The sequence below is a fragment of the Musa acuminata genome, chromosome BXJ1-4 (assembly GCF_036884655.1).
Source record: "Musa acuminata AAA Group cultivar baxijiao chromosome BXJ1-4, Cavendish_Baxijiao_AAA, whole genome shotgun sequence".
Lineage (NCBI taxonomy): Eukaryota > Viridiplantae > Streptophyta > Magnoliopsida > Zingiberales > Musaceae > Musa > Musa acuminata.
The window spans coordinates 4,126,401-4,147,044 of NC_088330.1; the positions used below are offsets into that span (position 1 = coordinate 4,126,401).

General features: G+C 36.8%; 3 protein-coding genes across 4 annotated transcripts; all 3 read left to right on the forward strand.

The window, feature by feature from the left end:
- Positions 1 to 524: 524 nt before the first annotated feature.
- LOC135672323 (monocopper oxidase-like protein SKU5) lies at positions 525 to 4,366 on the forward strand. Its single transcript, XM_065180779.1, has 9 exons — positions 525 to 909; positions 982 to 1,091; positions 1,301 to 1,571; positions 1,637 to 1,775; positions 2,040 to 2,406; positions 2,638 to 3,003; positions 3,093 to 3,171; positions 3,748 to 3,947; positions 4,033 to 4,366. Exons 1-9 carry the CDS (start codon positions 748 to 750, stop codon positions 4,133 to 4,135), a joined length of 1,797 nt encoding a protein of 598 aa, XP_065036851.1. The 5' UTR covers positions 525 to 747; the 3' UTR covers positions 4,136 to 4,366.
- Positions 4,367 to 9,302: 4,936 nt separating this feature from the next.
- LOC103980630 (uncharacterized) lies at positions 9,303 to 15,669 on the forward strand. 2 transcript variants are annotated; one of them, XM_018824434.2, is made up of 11 exons: positions 9,303 to 9,537; positions 9,611 to 9,794; positions 9,895 to 9,969; positions 10,058 to 10,295; positions 10,375 to 10,499; positions 13,115 to 13,148; positions 13,237 to 13,283; positions 13,452 to 13,586; positions 14,954 to 15,018; positions 15,089 to 15,161; positions 15,244 to 15,669. In XM_018824434.2, the coding sequence occupies exons 1-11, from the start codon at positions 9,423 to 9,425 to the stop codon at positions 15,374 to 15,376; spliced, it is 1,224 nt and encodes a 407-aa protein (XP_018679979.2). In that variant the 5' UTR covers positions 9,303 to 9,422; the 3' UTR covers positions 15,377 to 15,669. The 2 variants fall into 2 exon arrangements, with proteins under 2 accessions (XP_018679979.2, XP_018679980.2); XM_018824435.2 differs by having other exon boundaries at positions 15,092 to 15,161.
- Positions 15,670 to 15,956: 287 nt separating this feature from the next.
- On the forward strand, positions 15,957 to 20,409 carry LOC103980631 (rac-like GTP-binding protein 5). The gene is made up of 7 exons (XM_009397079.3): positions 15,957 to 16,359; positions 17,860 to 17,947; positions 18,075 to 18,184; positions 18,301 to 18,364; positions 19,767 to 19,831; positions 19,912 to 19,977; positions 20,069 to 20,409. The coding sequence occupies exons 1-7, from the start codon at positions 16,261 to 16,263 to the stop codon at positions 20,168 to 20,170; spliced, it is 594 nt and encodes a 197-aa protein (XP_009395354.2). The 5' UTR covers positions 15,957 to 16,260; the 3' UTR covers positions 20,171 to 20,409.
- Positions 20,410 to 20,644: the final 235 nt, after the last annotated feature.

The window sequence follows — 20,644 nt, forward strand, 5'->3', positions numbered from 1 at the left end:
TGGCTACAAATAAAATAATTTTCATAATATATAATTAAATCAAGTCTATCACGTCCTCCTAAATCACAATAAAACATTATTTTAGTGACTCTTGCGTATCATCATGCATGCTTCTTGCGTCTCATCATGCATGCATTTTATGTAAATCTACAGCTCAATATGAGCTGCAAAATTGAAGTCAATCCAAATCCAAATCGAAACTAAAACTTTCCTTACATATCTATTCTCTTTCTCGATTATTTTGATTAAGCGGATCGGGGAGGCTTTGCTGAAACCCGACCCGCTGTCTTACCTACACCTTTCTGTCATTAATTAATTGATTACCCCCTCAATTTAATCTGAGGCAGTAACGTTACCAGTCAGTCATCTGATATGCCCAACCGTTCATCTCCCATTTTGCAGCTCGTGGTTGGGCAAAGAGGAGGAGGGGAGGAGTTAAGGAAGACAAGCAAATAATAATAATAATAATAATAGAGAGCGTACTCGAAATCCCAACGGGTAGTATCCGATTTGGGAGATGAGTAAGAATAAAAAAAAGGAAAGGATTGGTTAACTTTCCTTGCAAGGGAAAATTGGGAAATGAAATGAAACAAAATCGCTGGAAAATCTCAATCAATGAGGCGCGTACCAAATTATAAGACCGATTTGGGATTTTATGCTGCTGGTGGTTCAATTTGGTGACTCTGTTTTCGGTGCAATTGCTTTTCCTTCTTCTTCGTCTCTGTTGGGAACGAAAGGGAGCGAGCGATGGAGGAAGTGGTGGCGGGACGGGCGGCGGCGCTTGTTGTCGTGCTGCTGCTAATGGCGGCGGCGGCGGCGGCGCCGCTGTGCTGCGCGAATGACCCCACCGCTTACTTCGACTGGGACGTCTCCTACGTCACCGCCTCACCTCTCGGCGTCCCTCAGCAGGTACGTTGATCGTAATCCTCGCCCGCTCCTCCGCACACCTTAATGCTCCTCCTCCCCTACGACTGTTGCTAGGTGATAGCGGTGGCGAAGCAGTTCCCTGGTCCCATCGTGAACGTGACCACCAACTGGAACGTCGTCGTGAACGTGCGCAACAGCTTGGACGAGGATCTCCTCCTTACATGGTCTTTTCTTCTCTCTCTCTTTTCTTCTTCCCTATTCATATAGATGATCTTTGGGAAGAAAGAAGATTGGATTGTTGGAATTCGGTCCATTCTGGTTCTTGTTGGTGATGAATCTTGATGTATCTGTATGAATGTATGAATTCAAGAAGAATTGAGTCCGGTCTCTCTTTCTTTCTTGTTAAGGTCTTAATGTGAATCTTGATGGCCAGGGATGGGATACAGATGCGGAAGAACTGTTGGGATGACGGGGTCTTGGGCACCAACTGCCCCATCCCGCCGGGCTGGAACTGGACTTACGAATTCCAGGTGAAGGACCAGATCGGCAGCTTCTTCTACTTCCCCTCCCTCGGCCTCCAGCGAGCCGCCGGCGGTTACGGCGGCATCATCGTCAACAGCCGCGACGTAGTCCCGGTGCCCTTCGCCAAGCCCGATGCTGACATCACCCTCTTCATCGGCGATTGGTACATCAAGAACCATACGGTGAGTTCGACACATAGCAAGCGCCACTGGAATGATGCATCACATTCATACCGAGTAACCTGTAGGACTTGAGGAAGATGCTCGACGATGGGAAGGATCTCGGCATGCCTGACGGCGTTCTGATGAACGGGAAGGGGCCATATCGCTATAATGCCACACTCGTTCCGGACGGTATCGACCATGAGACCATCAATGTCGAACCAGGTGATCATCCTCTGTTTGCCAGTACAGAAGCCTTTTTCTCTTTCTTCTTCTCTAGAATCGAATTATGTTTTGGCATCCTTCGATTCAAGTCACTCTTTACTGGACCATAAACTGCAAATCCTTCGATTCACCGAGTAATTTGCAACATTGTTTGGTGGAAGTGCAGCTCTTCTCATGCTCATTCACACATCTATATTCCTGTCGGTATACTTCAAATTGCTAACCTATGTTGTGGTCTTTCGACAATGTTCTCACTTGGAACAGGGAAAACATATCGCTTCCGCATCCACAATGTCGGTGTTTCTACTAGCTTGAACTTTAGGATCCAAAATCACAACCTACTTCTCGTCGAAACAGAAGGAACGCACACTCTGCAACAGTCGTATACCAATCTAGATATACATGTTGGACAATCCTACTCTTTCCTGGTCACCATGGATCAGAATGCAAGCAGCGACTACTACATCGTTGCAAGCGCCAGGTTTGTGAATGAGTCGCTTTGGACTAGAGTGACTGGTGTTGCCATCTTGCACTATTCAAACTCAAGAGGGAAGGCATCTGGTCCTCTTCCTGATCCTCCTAATGATTTCTATTACAAGGGCTTCTCAATGAACCAGGCAAAATCCATCAGGTTTGTTTGCAGTCCGAGTCTCAGCTACTCTTCTTATGGTTTAGTACATAGGAAACCTTTGGTGCTCTTATTTCTTGGCTAATGGTTGTGCTTATAATTTATGGTGATCCATATGTAGATTTCTGTGCATTCTGCAAAAGTAGTTCCTAAGAACCTAGAAACTGGAGATTGTTCTTCTCATCCACTTAGCCTGTTTCATCTTTTTGCCTCTAATCCATCAAAGCTTTTCAGGACAAATCTGAGTGCTGGCGCTGCTCGTCCTAATCCTCAAGGATCATTCAGATACGGTTTGATTAATGTGACTCGAACATATTTGTTGAGAAATATGCCACCCGTAATCATCAATGGAAAGCTTCGAACTACATTGAATGGTATCTCGTATTCTCCCCCTACCACTCCATTGCGGCTTGCTGATCATCACAACAAGACTGGAGTATATACACTTGATTTCCCCACTAGACCACTTGATGAACCACCGCGAATTGGAACCTCTGTGATCAATGGGTCATATAGGGGTTTCATGGAGATCGTTTTCCAGAACGATGACACAAGAGTTCAGACGTATCACATTGATGGATATTCAGTTTTCGTAGTTGGGTGGGTACTACAGGCAACTTCACTTCCTTGTGTTTCCTACTACATCTATGTTTCTTTTGCTCAGTTGATCGACCGTATGCTTATGACAGAATGGACTATGGGGAGTGGACAGAGGACCGTAGAAACAATTACAACAAGTGGGACGCTGTTTATCGCTCTACGACTCAGGTATCTACGATGAGTTTTACCTTGTGTTCTTTGATCTTTTCCATGTCATAGTCATATTTGTTTTATGCATCAAAACATGACCTATTAAAACACCTGATCTATCAAAACAGTTCCTTTATATATATACTCATCCAGGATAATTTTTCTTCTACCTACAATGACCATGAATGAAGCCACAATGTATACTAATTGTTGGCCTTCATTTGATCATGAATATTCTAGATTTGCTCTTTCTTAATTTGATGAATTTGTTCATATCAAAGCATTTCATTGCCTTGTGCTTTCAATCCCTTTATGCTAAAAACTTAATCCGCTGAGAGATTAGTGTTACGTCCTGAAGTTCTGTTCTATCCTCCCCTAATATTATCGTTTTTTACTTTCATTCTTCTGTGGTATGAAAAATCTTCTTCACTCTTATTGTATGGCATGATGATGGTTTGATCTGGGATTTCTCTCTACATCTCTTGTTCCACTTTCTGCAGTCAAAATCACAAACATGAAATCTCAGGCCATATTCTTAATGCGAAAACTGGTTCGTCGATCAACATGTCCCCACAATTTTTGTGTTCTTCCCAGGTGTTCCCGGGTGCATGGACTGCCGTGTACGTCTCACTGGACAATGTGGGGATTTGGAATGTGCGTGCCGAGAATCTGGATACATGGTACCTCGGGCAGGAGGCCTACATGAAGATCGTCAACCCAGAACGTACTAACAAAACCGAGTTGCCTGTGCCAGATAATGTCCTCTATTGCGGTCTCCTCCAGTATCTGCAAAAGTACGTCATCCCCTTCTTCAAAGTTTCTCCGGCTGTCGTGTACTCCCTAGCGTCTAACACTCGCTTCACATTTTAAATCCTTCAGGCCTCAGACACACAAGCATTCCTCGGCTTCCTCGGTTTCAAACGGAGGCAAGCTCCTCCTCGCTTGGATTCTGCTGTTGGCTTCGCTCGCGATGGTCCCTTAATACGACTGAACCAGGCAAAAGAACGCCACTGTTGTTCTTATGTTTTTTACACCGATAGGAACGTGATTTGGTCTAAGTAGAGCGTAGAGCGTTCCTGGTCGAGGATCAAAGGTTTGCCGACCTTTTTCTTTTCCATAGAACATCTTGCTTGTCCTCTATGTTAGCTAATTTGTCATCTATGACGGTATGACTATGATTCTTCGACCAACATATAACCGAAGTAATGAGTTAGTTGGATTGCCATATGATGATGTATCGTTGTTTGGTGCGTGAAAAAGATGATGTTAGACACAGTAATAAAGAAATGGTAATAATAAATGCAGTGTGTAAAAGTAGCCATGTGAACGTGGTTGGTACTTCAGACTTGGAATGTTCAGAGCGGGCAGCAGATAACGACACTTGCACTCATCTATTGCATGCAGCCGCTGCTAACTACCGAGTAAAGACAGCCAAAAAGAGAAAACGAGCTAACAACTTTTCAGGATACGTGCAGAAGAAAGAACAAAAATAATGTGCAGATATATAATTATTTTGGGAACACCATACCGAAAAAACTGGCACAGACATTAAAAGCGTACACCTTTGAGGAATATATGATCTTTTGATAGTTCAACAAATAATACTAAGCATGGTGGTATCATCTTTGCAGTTCAAATAGCATTTAAGTTACAATCACATCCAGATAAGTATATTCTCAAGCTAGATTTGGGGACTCCTTGGGCTATTTCACATTGAGATTTAAAAAAGAGTAGCCTTTTTTTTTTTCTTCTTAAAAACCTTCTTTTTTTAAAATTATTTCTAATGTTTTTAGATCAATTTTACCTTCAATTGGCTGAGGTCTTAACCATCTAACAAAACTTCTTGCGAGAAAACTAGTTGGACTATTAGGTTTAGCTCCTTTAGAATTGTTTATTATTAATATATGTAACCTTATCTCTATATATATATATATATATATATATATATATATATATAACATATTTTTGTGATTCAAACCCTACCATTATACTAAGTTTCGATGTCGACTATATACTCTGTATATCCTAAGCTGTAAGCTTCTTTTTTTTTTTTATTTGAAAGTTGTAACTTCAATTATTTTTATTTTTAAAAATTAATTTGTTAAATTCACAGTTTCATTTATTTGCAGCATTTGATGTAGTGTTCTTATAGCCTAAAAATAATTTTCTTATGATAATTGATAATTATTCTCACTACTTTGTTATATCAAGGATCTTGACATCATACATTTATTGTCATCTATGCTAGCTCATTATGTTGTCTTACGTTATATTAATAGGCTAGATAAAAGTTATAACGTGATATATATCTATCATAACTAAGTTTTCTTTTTTTAAAGATATTATTTAAAAAATATATATATTCTTGAAAAAGAAATTTTATGGCTTAACTAATGCATGTAACGCTTACAAAAAGATATAAAAGAGATTTTGGCTATAGGCCCCTCCACAAAAAGAAGATTTGGAAGATCGATTAAAATTTGTCAATCAATCAACATAATAATTTTTCTCAAGAAAATATAAGAAATCTTAAAAGTTTGACATAAAGAATCATAATTATATTACTGTTATATAAAAAAATTTAATATCAAAAATTAAAATAAATAATAATATATCAAATATACGATGCATACCTTTCGGTGTCATTCGAAATGTCTTTATCTAAATTCAAAGACTATAACAATGTCAATATATAAGGAGAATTGAACGCTTAGGAGGTGATAGAAGAGATGTAATCTCTTAATAACTATTTCTCTTACCCACGTTCAGTCTATTTATAGATGATGATATAGGGTCTAGAATAAATAATTATGAAGGTCCTTTCCACTAAGGTATCTCATGAGAAATCCCAATATAATTTTATCTTATTTCTATTAATCGATAATCATAATCATAAATCAATTATATCTATAATATACCCTATATAATATCATATAATCTAACAACGATGTCACGTAATCTAACAAATGATTATTGAGAACGAGCTTATGTTACTACAATACTTTGCAACAGGTGTGAGACAGATTTAGAAGACTTATATTTAGACAAACTTATCTAGCAAATGAAAGACTTTGAAAGCTAATGTGTTGATCATTATATAGACTAATATTTACTATTGATGTTGATAGAGCCATTTCCCTCAAATGGAAGTCATAGGTAAAGGATTAGGTCCAAGTTATCACCTCAATTTACATTTTAAATAATAATAGAAATTTGGTCAATTTATTGTTCCACAAAAATTTATGTGGAATGATAGGTTTAGAGAATGGACAGTATGTTATGACAGAATAGAGCACAGATCACATGGGGGATACAAAAGGTGACACCAATTAGATCAAATGTATGACCCTCCATAGAGGGGTTTAGATTAAGATTTTTTTCTTCAATTATAATGAAACTTATATTTTAACTAAACTTTTAAATCAATCCATATTAAAGTTATATAGGTTTATTTAATATTCTAACATACTTTAATGCACACATTACTCGCGCCTACGTTTTATCATGTTTATCAATTTTTCGTCTAAATAGGTATAAAAAGTTTTGCGTACATACTAATAGTTTATTGGATCGAACTTCTCATGAACTTTTGATATTTATAACAAATGAAGATGTATCGTCTTCGAAAGAGTCGTATCGAATATAATCCTAATAGAATTTATTATAAGATAGAAGATATAAGAAGTAGATTGACAAATTCCTCTTGAGATGTCATCAAGAAGAAATAGGAAACGATATCAATAATAATAATAAAATAATAATAATGCAATTAATATCACTTCTACAATCAATTCCAAATTGCGATCACAAAGACATGTTTGCATATCCAACAACACAAAGCCAAATAAACAGCACATAATTCTTCCCTTTTCCTTTATTTTATTTCTTCTCCATGCAAACAATAACACGTTCCGGAGGAGTCACATATTCTCGTGCAGAAGCGAGAAGGTGCCATTTCAACCGTGTGATGGCTTCTGTTCCGCCGCCGTGGTCTCTTCCTCCGTGCTCCCCTCCACCACGTTGGTCTCGTCGGCGTCCGCGTCGCCGTCTCCTCCGCTAGGCCCATCCGCTTCGTGCTTCGCCTCACTCGTCTCTGGTTCCTCCTCGATTCCCGTCATGGCATTCTCGCCGGATTCGGCGGCCACAACCTACGCACATGTACAGTTTGAGATCGAAGAAGGAAGATGTCTCGAGATCGATAATCCACGCAAATAATATTGGGCTTCCACAAACCTCAGCGGCCTCGGCGGCGGCGGGGGCGGGGGCCTTCACGTCGGCCCGTGGCACCTCAGGTGTCTCGCAGTAGATGTCCTTGGGTTTACTCCCACAGCCACCCATGGATTCCTGCGGAGACGGAGGCGGTTGTGCTGGGGAGCGTCGGAGGGAAGGGCGAGAGAAGGCAAGGAAGGAGCGCCTATTTATACTGTCTGGGTTAGAGAGAGAGAGAAGGATTGGGTCTATATTTAGACAGGTGAAGGATGGTGGAGAGGCCGACGACACAGATAAGCCGTGGATGACTCCTTCAAATCGTTGCAATGTTCGTGTGCAGATCTGTACATGAACGTACTCTCATTGACCATTTGGATTCATGACGAGGCTTTTGCGTTGACCATCTCGATTCACATGTCAACGACATATGGTGGCATTTATTCTTGCTATCATGATCGATAACATTAGGGGTCAAAATAAATCCACCCATAAAGCTCACATTCTGTCTCGGTAAGTATTTATTTGTCCGTAGAATTAGAGTGAGGTGAAAGAAGTCTTAGAAGGGTTTGAGACATAATGATAATTTTTACTGAGGTTTGGAAGAGTTCAGAAGATCAGTAGTTTATTAAACAAAATTTTAAAATATATAAATATAACTGGTAAACCAAGAAATTTTTTTACAGTATTAATCTATAAACATAAGATAGTTATTGACATTAAGAGAAATTAATAGGAAAATAATTTTTTTTTTATAAAAGTATAGTTAAAAAGAAGAAAGATTTTAGCATAAGTTATATTATATTGATTAAAAAATACATCGTGATAAAGTGAGGCTAATTTATATATTATCTTCGATAATTAGTTATCTTTAATATTTCGATTCATGTACCTTTAAAAGTTATATTAAGATTTATATACTTACGAAAGTTAAACATTTAATTCTGTTTCTTCTCACACTATCAGTTTTACTAAGAGAAATATCGTACGTACTTAGTAGTAGATTACAATGATGTTGAGTTTGCACATGCTCAACAATAAACCATACAGTATTTTCATTAGTATAGTTGATAACGAGGAGAAATAAAATTAAATATTTTACTAAGTATAGGGATTTCAATATAATTTTTGAAAAATATAGAGATCGAGATGTTAAAGATAATTAGTCTTGAAAATGTGTATAGATATTTATTATGGTAAATTTTATCAAAGAAGGATGTATATTTAAATTATATGTATGTAAGGTGGTGTAATAACTAAATTTAGAATTATGGATAACATATATTAAGTGAGAGAGAAATATATTATTTTTTCATAATCAACTTCTATTACAAATACCATGATATCCAAAACTCACTTTAAAAGAGCTTTCTAGATATGTTCCCAAATATAAATATTTGTCTCAAAAATATCAATTTAAGTACCAAAAAGATATTATCAAAAATATCCTTAGTATAATTTTATAGGGTTCGATAATAAGTTCAAAGTCTGATAAAGACGGTATTATAAGAGAAGAATCCCGATTGACTTCAAATTATCATTTGATTTAAACCACAAATAATCAACTTAACACTAGGAAAAAAATATTTTTTATTATTAAATAATTATATATATGGTTGATGAATAAAATGAGAAAAATTTATGTAAGATAGTATTAAGTTGACCTATAAATACTCTAGTTAAAAAATAAGATAATTGATATTAATAGAAAATATAGGGTAAATATTAAGAAAATTTTATTATAAATTAATATTTTTTAATTATCTTAATTTAAACAAAGAATTACTATGAATAGACCTCAACGACATAGCTTACTCCATCCAATGGGAAACGACGATTACATAGGAAACGAACAATCCCCATTTCCATTTTATTTTATCTTATTTCTTATTGCTACGATGCCAATCACACTTTCCCGCCAAAATATTCGAACCTCCCTCCATTTCCCTCGTTTCCAACCCCCCTCGTTACAGCTTGCTTGTTCTCATCACCTACGATTCCTCGTCGCCACCAGTCTTCCCTCGATCGATTGCTCCCTCTCCGAGGCCCGAAACTGATGCAAAATGGCAGCCCATGGAGATGACCTCGACCTCCTCCTCTCCCTCCGAGACGAGCGAGTGCTGGAGACCCCACCCGCGTCCCCCTCGTCCCGTCGTCCTCTTCCTCCTCATCCCTCAGGTGACTCCTCCTCCTCCTCTTTCGATTCTTCCTCCTCATACTAAAACTTATGATCTGATTCTTTACGTTCTAGGGTACACTTCGGATGACGGGTCCCCGAGAAGTTCTCGACCGGCCAACATGTCGGTGTTCCGCGATGCTGTCAAGGATTACATGGATGATAATCCGGTAACGGTCGAAGCAGTTCCCCACAAATCGACCAAGCCAAGGAGGTCAGACGAAGTCGAAGTCGAGAAGTTCTCAGGGCTCAGAATTAGGTTGAAAATAAACGAAAATCGACGTTGAATGCTCGTCAGTTCTCTTTTTTGGTCTGATTGTTTGCCTGAATTCTTTATTGTTTCTTTTTGTGGTCGTCAGGAGTTCATTGGTTTCCTCTGTTGAGCTTGCTAATCGTTTCTCAGATGTCCGTTTCGTTCGCATGCCTACCATCAGGTATGCTGTTTGATTTAATGCTTGGCTGAAAAAAGGGAAAGAAAAGTGCCGTTGTGTGCTTAAACCTTAAAACTGTGTTCTTTGTTAGGAATTTGCTTGCCGGTGATACTCTCTCTGGATGTTGGGCAACGGTTGGTGTCCTAACTGAAAACGGAGCTCCTAAATTGAGCTCAACTGGGAAGAGCTACTGCATATGGAAAATGGGGTGTTTGAATGAAACAGATGTGTCTGTTTTCTTGTTCGGAGATGCATACAAAATGAACTGTAAGGAGCGCGTAGGGACGGTATTTGCACTTTTCAGTGCTGGAGTAAGGAAGGATGCTGGGGTATGTGCTGTATTCTTAACTTCAAGAATATATCAAGAATGATGTCTATGTTGTGCTTATGTTGGTTGAATTTAATTAGGGGAAGGGGTTTTCTCTGAGTGTTTATTCAGCCAGTCAAATGCTCAAGATGGGGACGTCTGCCGACTATGGCATCTGCAAAGGCAAAAGAAAAGATGGGATGGCTTGCACAATGGTCATAAACAAGTATGTTTGCCGTTTTCTCACCCTGGTCTCCTTTGATGGTCAAATCATGTTTGGAAACCTTGTGGCCTTTGGCAGTTTCCTAGCATTATGGTGGGAATTGCAATTGTCTTTCTCCAGCGATTAAACTGCTTGGTGAAGTTGGGAATTTATTTATTTAATGTTGAAACCAGCACAATGCTGATCAGATTTCACTGCTAAATACTACTTTTGAATTGTTTGAGGCATGATAACACTGAGGGAAATCGAATTGCACTTTTTCATGAGATGATCCTTTCACTAAGCTGACCAACTTTGCTTGAATTGGTCTGTTATAACATGATACACTATAGATTTTAATATGAATGGTTGATAGTTTTTTTCTCCATTTTGTTCATAATCGACTATAGATCCAACTATAATGTTGTAAAAAATTATAATCACTTAACCTAAGATATATACAAACATCCCATGGCTACTGACTAACAAACTAGCTGAACTCACTAAAATGTTAATATGATTATTCTCTTAACCCATAGGGTCATGGTCATGGCTGTTCTCCCAAGAGCAACATGCATGAGTAGTTTCTACCTAAATAATCATAGTAAAGACAAGCAATATTCAGGTGATAATGGATTATGGACCTATGCCTGCTAAGTAACTATAAACACCCTATGCTCAATCATAGGAACTGTCAGTTTGGAGGATTACATTTGGAATGATAGGAAACAAAGAATAAAGACAAGATCATGAGATGCTTGGTTGAGCACAAGGACTCGATAACAAAATATTTTGAGATTCCATGTTCCATATTATGAGAAGATTCAATCACAAACTAATTTTAGATTTCTGCACCAAACCAAGTAGAGACTTAATTTTCAAATTCCTAACTTACAAAAATCTTAGGCTGCTTGCTTTTAATTACTAGGTCTATGGTATCCTGTCTATTCTTTTAGCACACATCTTTAAGAGGGTAGGCAACTGGGTTCATGATAAATGATACTGAGAAAATTTGTGGATGCACTTCTTATGTGATAACCAGTAGGTTGAGTTGATGTCAAATGTGTTCAATTGTGCATGGATTTTTTGGTCAAGGACATTCTGGTTATTTTTATAGCTTGATTATTGAAACTTGAGCTTTGTTTACATTTGTATCCCCTGGCCCACTAAGATGAAATGACCTCATCTATGAAGCTTCTCACTTCGGTAGCAAGAAACTTCCACTTGCATGATACTAGTGTCAACTTTATTAACCAGAAAGTCTTTACTCTACACATAAACATTTAGGAAAAAAGAGAGGCTTTTCTGTAATATCGTGGATCAAATTGTTCAAAACATTTCAATGTTGAAACGCAAGTATTCTTGTTAGCAATTTTGATTGAAAATTTAGTCATTTGGAAAACTTTTATTTTTTGTTTTCCTACATTTTGATTTACTCTGGAAATCCATTACCAAGAAATCCATAGGTTTCTTCTTATTCATATGTGAAACTAATCATTGTCATAAAAAGCAATCTTGAAGGAAAAGTTTGGTCATTTTTGATACTCGAAACACCTCTAGACTTCTAGCCATAAACCTCTTTACATGTGACCTCTAAGTCTAATCTTTTTCCCTTTAAGATTTCTTTCATATCTGATCAAGTTGGGGTCTTCTAGGTGCAAGGTATCATTTGGAAGTTGCTTGGGGTTAAAACTATTCTAAATTGAGCTTAAAACGATTATAAATTCTTTCAGGAGGAACTAGGGGGTTATAATATCCTACAGTATCATACTATAATTAAAATATTTAAAGCATATAATCATTTAGGTAATAACATTCAAATTCTGCTACATACTATAGAGTTAAAAAAAATAAACATATCCCCTGCCATTAAACTCACACATGTTTAACATAGACCATACACATTCCAATACTTTACCAGTGACTCTTAGGTTTACTATTTACATTAGCTATTCTGCATACTAAATTAACTTCTACGGCATTTAAATTCTTCCACATACTGGTCCAATTAATTCAAATAAGACAAGCACTACAAAGATAGTCAAATTTTAAAAATGTTGCATGCTGTAGCAGTGAAAGGGACAGATTCCTCTCCTATCAAGTTGTCCATTAAGCTGCACCTGCAAGTAAATTCCAGCATCTCCTAGTATTCTTTTGAATTTCTTCTAGAACAGTCTGTAGAAACTAGTCTTAATTTTGTAACATTTCTGAGGAAGATGGAGGCATAAAGAGAAGTAAGAGAGTTCTTGGTGAGAATATTCTAAAAGGTTAAATGAATACTTGTGATTTCTTTCTAATTCATCCTTCTTTCCTTTTTCAGTTTTTTCTTTGTTCTTATATCCCTTTGAATTTGGCAAAGGAAAAAATTTGGTTGTTTTAAGCACTTCTATGTCATCTGTAACATTCTAGGTACTGCATAGCAACTGGATTAAACGCTATCGCTAGTATCATGCCTAATCTTATTTTAGCAAGAGTCATCATTTTGTTTTCCAAATATTTTTTGCTGTCTTTGCTTTTCTTTCACCACTGAAATGTAAAATTTTCTTTCCTGGCTAATTTCCTATAAATTGCTTATTTACATTATTGGCAAACCAAACACATTTGATTTTGCATCTTTTTTTTGCTTTATTATTTTTCAGATGTCAAGGAATATACTGTAAATTCCACTCATCAGTAAGAATGATCAACCAAGTTCATTTCATGTAATTCACTCATTACACAATTGAATAAGCTATTATTTCCTCAATTTTCTTTTTATCAGAAAGCTTCCCAGATGTATACTTCCAAGCGATCTGAGCTCAGGGGTGGGTAAGTAATATTTTTTTTGTTATACTGTTTTAAATATGTTTCTGACTCATCTATCTTATACTTAAAGCCAGTCAGTTGAGGTTCTTTTTTCTACAGTTCATTGACTTTCTACAACATTCTTATTGACTGGTCAACTGTTTGTATGTTCCATTTATCTTCGGGAAACAGGAACTTACAAACTGCATTCAAGCGTGAGGCAAAAGGAATTTATATGGTTGATCCTTTAGCTGAGAGATCAAACTCGAGAAAGCCACTCCAGCCAGTGAAAGTGATGTCTATTGATGGACTCAGAAAAGCTTTGAGGTATTTGGTATTTTGCTTTGGTTATCTTCCTCATAGAAGCATGCGATGTTTTGTTTATATAAAAATATATTCTTGCTGAAATCTGAAACAAAATATTTGTTGATAGATCCTCAGACTATCAACTCTGTAAAATTGGTATGACTATGTAACATGTAATAACCACACGAGTTCTCTTGCTACTAAATTTGCACCTTTCATTGAAGAATACATTTGTAACTAAATCTGAATTACAGCTGCCGGAGTTTTCTCAAGTTAACTCTTATGGTACAAGAGAAATATGTGTAATGGTCTTGTACAAATGATTGTATGATCATGTCATCTGTTCTTCATGATTTATTTTCCTACTAAATAATGCAGTCGCCTCAGTGAATAAATTTTGAACTAATTGGAATCCAAGCCGCTGTTTTTCCTCTAATTTTTTAGTGTAACTTAAGAGAAGGGTAATGGTCATGTAGGTGGAAGTTTTCTGTCCTTGAATACAATTTTCACTGTAGAGTTTGTTTTATATGTAAGAAAATCTTTTACTTCATGATGCACTCAGTATTAGTCATCTAATCAACAACACTATTGTCGGATACCCTTACATCAGCCATCTCAGGTTGGCTCAGATGATTCATGACAACTAAGTCCAGGAGATGCTTGAGACTAGAGTGACCTTTGAGGAATTCTTGCTCTTCACCAGTGTGTTACATGTCAGGAAGAAGAATTAATTTGTACCTTTTGAGTGGATTATAAGAAAAATGATATCACAACCAAAAGTAAATACTTGTTTTTAATTAATAAATGAATTATCAGATGAGTTTGCTGGTGCATGTTATTTCTCTAAGTTTTATTTTAGATGGGATAATATATAATTAAGTTGCACTGTAAAAATTTGTGAAGATTGTCTTCAGAACAGAAGACCAATATTATGAGTTCAAGGTGATTTCCTTTAGATTCACTAATGCATCAATTTTTAAGGTCTCATTGATGATATTTTTTGAATCATTACAATTATGAGTTCAAGGTGAAGTTTGTTACAATAATAATATAATCTCTAAAGTTCCTCTTCTTTCTAATCTTTTTCTTTCTTCCTTTTTTTTTTTTTTTTTTTTTTCCTTTTCTATCTCACCAACTTAACTTGAGTTAAGATGGACTTGCTGGCATTTAACCTTTTGCTTCTGGTTTCTTTTGGTCCTTAACATGTTTCTTCAATTATTTCGAGATCAAGCCTGGTATGTTTGATGGATGAGATTCAAGTTGAACCTTCTATTAGGATGCCTCAGGAACCAGATTAAATCTGTAGATGCTCATATCTGAACCAAATTACTCTTGCAAGTATGCATGTACTTGTGCATTGATATGTTCCTCTCTTTATTACTGACCAGTAAAGCTGATAAGGTGACCACCATTAGCCACTCACAGGGAATCAGGTTTCTTACACACGTCACAGGTACGAGATTATCGTCCTTCCATTTATGTCTCCTTAAGCTAATTTATTGAATCTTTCTGTTTGCATTTAGTAGCTCAGGAGGCAAAAGATTCAAATAAAGCATCCGTACGCAATCATCAATCTGAGCGTAGGCCGGAGAAGAGGTAACTAATATACTTTTCGAATCATAAACTTGCTCGCCTTTTATGTATTCATTTCATCCCGCTGATCCAAGTTTTATTTTAGGTCATCTTTAACGAAGGAAAAGGTATCCAAGGCACCCATACAACATGAGCCACAAGCCAAAAGGAGGAAAGTTGATCACGCATCACAAAACATGATTGAACTCGACATTGTTAGTTCAGATGATGAACATTGACAGCACATGGAAGGAGGCCGAGTTGAACCTTAATTGCCATGCACAAGGTTTGGGTCACAGCACTTGGGAATGGTGGTGCTTGTGCCATTTCAAACACGTTTAGGTGAGGGCGTGGTTTTAGGTCTGCACTCACCGCATGAAAGCAAGAATATTTCTGCCTCGTACTTGAATTCTAATTCCCTCTTTATCATTTATCTTGTAAAAAAAATAATCTTATAACTATGTAAAATCGAATTAGATGTAAGCTTTTGGATTTAAATCTGAATTCGGAAGCCAGAGAGGTGTGATTTGGATTATGTTAGGTCAATCTAATTCTGGCATGCATCGTATTACAATAAATTGTAGGCGTTTCATCTTAGCTAATAACCTCTCAAATGGACCTCCACTTCAGCGATATGGGCCCACAACTGAACCAATGACATGGAGAGTAGAAAGACGGGTTACGTTACAGGGGTAGAAATTGCACTTGATCACCTTAGCTGTCGGAGATATTTCTGCTCTTTCACCCTCTCTCTCTCACACACGAAATGACATTTCATCTCTCTGTCGATGTATCTGTCATCGGGAGGTTGCTTCTCTCCGCGACCGCGTCAAACGCATCATCTACCGGCCGTATCTTCCTCCTTTTTCCGCCCTTCCCGCTCAGTTCAAACCCAAACGTGCACTTCTTTCATCCCTCTGATAAGAGGAAACGAGAAGCCAAAGATCAGAAAAAAAAAAGATCTCTTTCCTCTTACCTGCTCTTGTCTTCATGATGGAGACCCTGAGAGGTTTGCGGGTTCCGCCTTCCCTCTCTGGTTTTGGTTTTTCAGACTTGTAATAGCTGCGGCCGCGGCGGCGGAGGAGGTCGAGGGAACGAAGCGTGAGCAGGTAGGTGGGGGGAGATGAGCGCGTCGAGCTTTGTAAAGTGCGTCACGGTGGGCGACGGGGCCGTCGGCAAGACCTGCATGCTTATTTCGTACACCAGCAATACTTTCCCCACGGTAAGTGCTAAGCGCGATAAACAGATAAAAATCATATGAAATTTGTGGATTCTTTCTTATTTCATTTCCATGGAGAAGAGCGCAGTTAGGAATTGATACCTTTTTCAGATTGTTCAAGGGAATATAGATGGAAAAATGCTTCCTTTTTCTGTTTTCCTGCTCATTCTGTAAGTTGAATTGTATCTACAATGTTGGGTTATGTGGTTTTGGTTGGCTGATCTGAGAAAGCGTTGGACTTGTACTGTAATTGGTTCGTTAACTACAAGAAAGGCTTGTTTAGGAGGGGGGGAACTCTTTTTTATCACACCTAATTAGTTTCAATATATCTATGGAATTCTTCGTTTTAGATCTTAGGAAGGGCTTATTGGGGTAGTAATTTAACTTTATGCAAAAATCTTGCGTCATTCGTAAAGCAATAGTTCAAAACCTTTCTACTTTGTGTGTAAGTTGTTGAATGCAAATAAAATGAGAGAATATATAGAATGTACGATTTGAAGTTTTGCATATTTGCTACTAAGAACCTCTAAAGACTATTTTTTTTGTCACATTCTTTTAAAAATACATACATGGCGCCATTAAAAAATTATTTGGTCATATATCCTGTTCTTTTAGATTTTCTCTATATTATCAACTTAACCATGGTTAGATACTTTGTTTAGTTAAAACCTTTTTGAACTTTCTTTCATGTCTTTTTAACATCACATTTTTCGTTGCGGTGTGAAAAAGTTAGAAAATTAGTTTTAGTTTTATGAAATATCGGTCAAAATATATTATTATTTCCAACCTTACCTTATTTAAATTATTATTCAACGTTAACATCCATTTAAGTACCTAACTTGGAAATTTAACTTGGTGTTATATGTTAACTGATATTGATTTTATAATAACATATATGTACTTTAAAGTGTCATGTTCTGTATGTTCTTAGTGGCAGATATGTTTAAATCCTGAAAATATTGCTTGTGCTTTTTGAATCTTCTCCTCTATGGTAATTTATGGTTTTTGTGTTCGATGAAGATACATAAACATGGAATGTATACACATAAAAACATGCACATACATATACGCATGCACATGCACAAGCACACATCTGTATAAACAAACCTCCTATTTATATGTTTTCAAATCTTTCTGCTTTCTCAAATCCAACCTTGTGCCCAAATCCGTATTGCTTCTCGCTTCAGGCTACCTAAGTTCAAAAACCAGTGCACTGTCTATCGAAGATATAGTATGTGATGTGCAGAAAATGATGGCTTTATTCCAATTTTTAGCCAGTAAACTTGGTCCTTCTTCCAAGTCTCCAGAAGTTAAACTTTTAGCCTCATCTAGCATTTCAGATTTTATGAAAATAGGCTGATATTTCAATGAATCTGGTCCGTGGTGATATTCATTGTATCTTTGTACAACAATTCATTCAAGCTGGTCCTTCGGTGATTGTAATACGATCTTGGGTGACAAGGAACTTGTTTTACTTATATTTGTTTTATTTTTCTGGTACAGGATTATATTCCAACTGTCTTTGACAATTTCAGTGCAAATGTTGTGGTTGATGGTAACACAGTTAACTTGGGCTTGTGGGATACTGCAGGTAATTCTAACCTTTTTCTTTGTTGCACCCTCTTTCTTCATTCTTTGCTTTTCTCGTGTTCCATTGGCCTTTGCTCTGGTCTAAATTATTAGCAGCCCCAATCTAATACCATACTTTAGTGGAACAGGCCAGGAGGATTACAATAGATTAAGACCTTTGAGCTACCGAGGTGCAGATGTTTTTCTTCTGGCATTCTCTCTTATAAGTAAAGGAAGCTATGAGAATGTATCTAAGAAGGTAAGAAATTGATTGTTTACCTTTTTATCTTGTTTGAATATATGCTTATTGTTATTTCATCACTTTATTGTTTGCTCTATTTTATCTTAATCGGTTTTTTCTTTATCACTCTGCAGTGGATTCCTGAATTAAGACATTATGCACCTGGTGTGCCTATAATTCTTGTTGGAACAAAGCTTGGTAATAATCTTAACTGAACATAACTTGTTTTGATTTTCTAAATTGCATATGTATTTGTACTTTCTCATACATGTGCCTTTGGCCAACTACATTTCTCTGTTTAAAGAGCCATACTGTTTAACCCTCATTTCTTGTGCATCTGATTGGACATAGTCATTACACTTAATGGCAAAGGTGAAATTGACATACCAAGGCACCAGAAAGAGTCTGAATTAGTTTTTGTCATAACTACATAAATGACTAACATTATAGCTAAAATTATGGACTCCTGTAAATAGAAAGCAGTCTGCTTTTGAGTTGACAGAATCAACACGCTTAAGAGCAAAGGTGAAAGTGGCAAACCAAATCCATGTAGATGGCAAACTATTTGTTTGCCTTTCGACTAAAACCTGAAGGAACGTATATGTAAACTTATTCATGAGCTGGACCATACAAGAAAGCATTAATGATATCAAGTTGATATAAATTTAGCAACCGGTGTGAAGAACTTGATACGACTTTCCAGTGTGTTGCCTTTAACTACAAGATGACCCTTGTAAAGTTTAATGTTTCCATCATGCTGATGCTTTAGTTAAGAAACCATTTGCATTCAATGATTTATTTTCTTGTGGTAAAGATGGTAGAGAGTGAGTATTATTACTTTCTAAGGCTCCAATTTCAGCCTTCATTGCTGCACACAACTGTTGTAATCTAATTGCATCTGAAGATGCGATAGGCTCCTCAAAAGATACGGAAATAAGAAATGGATGATGAGATGCAGAAAAAATTGTTATAGGAAACAAATTGAGCAGTTGAATGAGTTATATATGATGGCTTCATGAATCTCGAGGAAGCATTTGATGGACCACTGGTGTTACTGTTACAAAATATGATCAGGAAGTTGAGTTGAAAGAGTACAAATAACAGTACTGGTGTTGCATCTTAGACTGGTTTGGGTTATTAGATGTTAAAGCAAGGCTTTCTTTTGCGGACGAATGATGATTGCAATGAAATTTTGGCTATATTACAAATGATATGTTGGTACGGAGACAAGATTTTCTTTCATAAGGATTGAGGTTTTGTTTTGTTCTTGATTCCTGTAGCATACTTAATATAATGGGATAATGATTTGTTCTTTTCTTGGTTTCCCTGAGATGATGGGATGAGGATCGGCTCATTGCATCTCGGGATATGCAGACCAGGTTTACTTAGTTTCTCATTTTTTACCTGGACAGCCAATTCGGCAAATTTCCTTATATGTAGGCTAGACGATAGATTTGGTACAAAATGATTAGCTTAGGATCTCTCTGACCTATCCATACACATTAATGAGTGGTCTTTGTTTAATTCCTAAATTAAATTTGTGAAAGTTTTATATAATTTACTTATTTCAACGAAATATATGTTGTGGCTTTGTTCACAGATCTACGGGATGACGAGCAGTTTTTCATAGATCACCCTGGTTCGACTTCCATTACTAACGCTCAAGTAAGAGTGAATATCTTGGCTTTTAATTAGAATCTCATTTGGACTGTGTTCTGCTTATGATGATTCTCTTATTAATCAAGGGCGAGGAGCTGAGGAAGCAAATCGGTGCTCCTTGCTACATCGAGTGCAGTTCAAAGACCCAAGAAGTATATAATTTCCGCTGCTGTTATTCTTTAGAGTCTTTATAGTGTTGCCGATGGATATATTTCAGTTTTCATATAAATTTGTGATGTGCAGAACATTAAGGCAGTGTTCGACGCAGCTATTAAGGTGGCACTTCAGCCGTCGAATCGAAAGAAAAAGAAGAAGAAAGCACAGAAGGGATGCTTCATCTTGTGATCAGATGAGTTCTCAAATTGTTTTAAGGTTTTACTGTTTGGTGTATATCAAGAGCAGTTGCAACACATGGAAGCATATCTGAAAAATGATCCTTTTTCTTTTCCTCCTTTTCTTGTGGTTTGTAGTTTTAGTGCATGTATCTTCGGATGATCTATTGTCATGTTGTGGAGAAAATCTTGCTCGAATCAGTTTTCCTTACACAAGAATAGTAATCTAAGCTTAAGCTTTGCTTTCTACAATTGATTTTTCAGTTAAATCTTTTTTTTTAAAAGATGAACAAATTACTATATTAAATGATGTACATGATGTTCACATGCATCATTCGTATATCAATATTGTTTAGCTAAATCTTATTTACAGTCTCGTGAAAATGATCAGATGGCATTTATTTATCATTATAGTTTCATTTTTTTTTTGGATATCGATGCTATCTGATTCTTTGCTTTCATTAATATGTTGCCTACTATATGATGA

Coding starts and splice junctions, on each gene's coding strand:
- LOC135672323 (XM_065180779.1), top strand. CDS start 748: ATGGAGGAAGTGGTGGCGGGACGGGCGGCGGCGCTTGTTGTCGTGCTG. Junction 910..981: donor CTCTCGGCGTCCCTCAGCAG/GTACGTTGATCG, acceptor GACTGTTGCTAG/GTGATAGCGGTGGCGAAGCA. Junction 1,776..2,039: donor GACCATCAATGTCGAACCAG/GTGATCATCCTC, acceptor CACTTGGAACAG/GGAAAACATATCGCTTCCGC.
- LOC103980630 (XM_018824434.2), top strand. CDS start 9,423: ATGGCAGCCCATGGAGATGACCTCGACCTCCTCCTCTCCCTCCGAGAC. Junction 9,795..9,894: donor TTCTCAGGGCTCAGAATTAG/GTTGAAAATAAA, acceptor TGTGGTCGTCAG/GAGTTCATTGGTTTCCTCTG. Junction 9,970..10,057: donor GTTCGCATGCCTACCATCAG/GTATGCTGTTTG, acceptor GTTCTTTGTTAG/GAATTTGCTTGCCGGTGATA.
- LOC103980631 (XM_009397079.3), top strand. CDS start 16,261: ATGAGCGCGTCGAGCTTTGTAAAGTGCGTCACGGTGGGCGACGGGGCC. Junction 17,948..18,074: donor GGGCTTGTGGGATACTGCAG/GTAATTCTAACC, acceptor TTAGTGGAACAG/GCCAGGAGGATTACAATAGA. Junction 19,978..20,068: donor GCAGTTCAAAGACCCAAGAA/GTATATAATTTC, acceptor TGTGATGTGCAG/AACATTAAGGCAGTGTTCGA.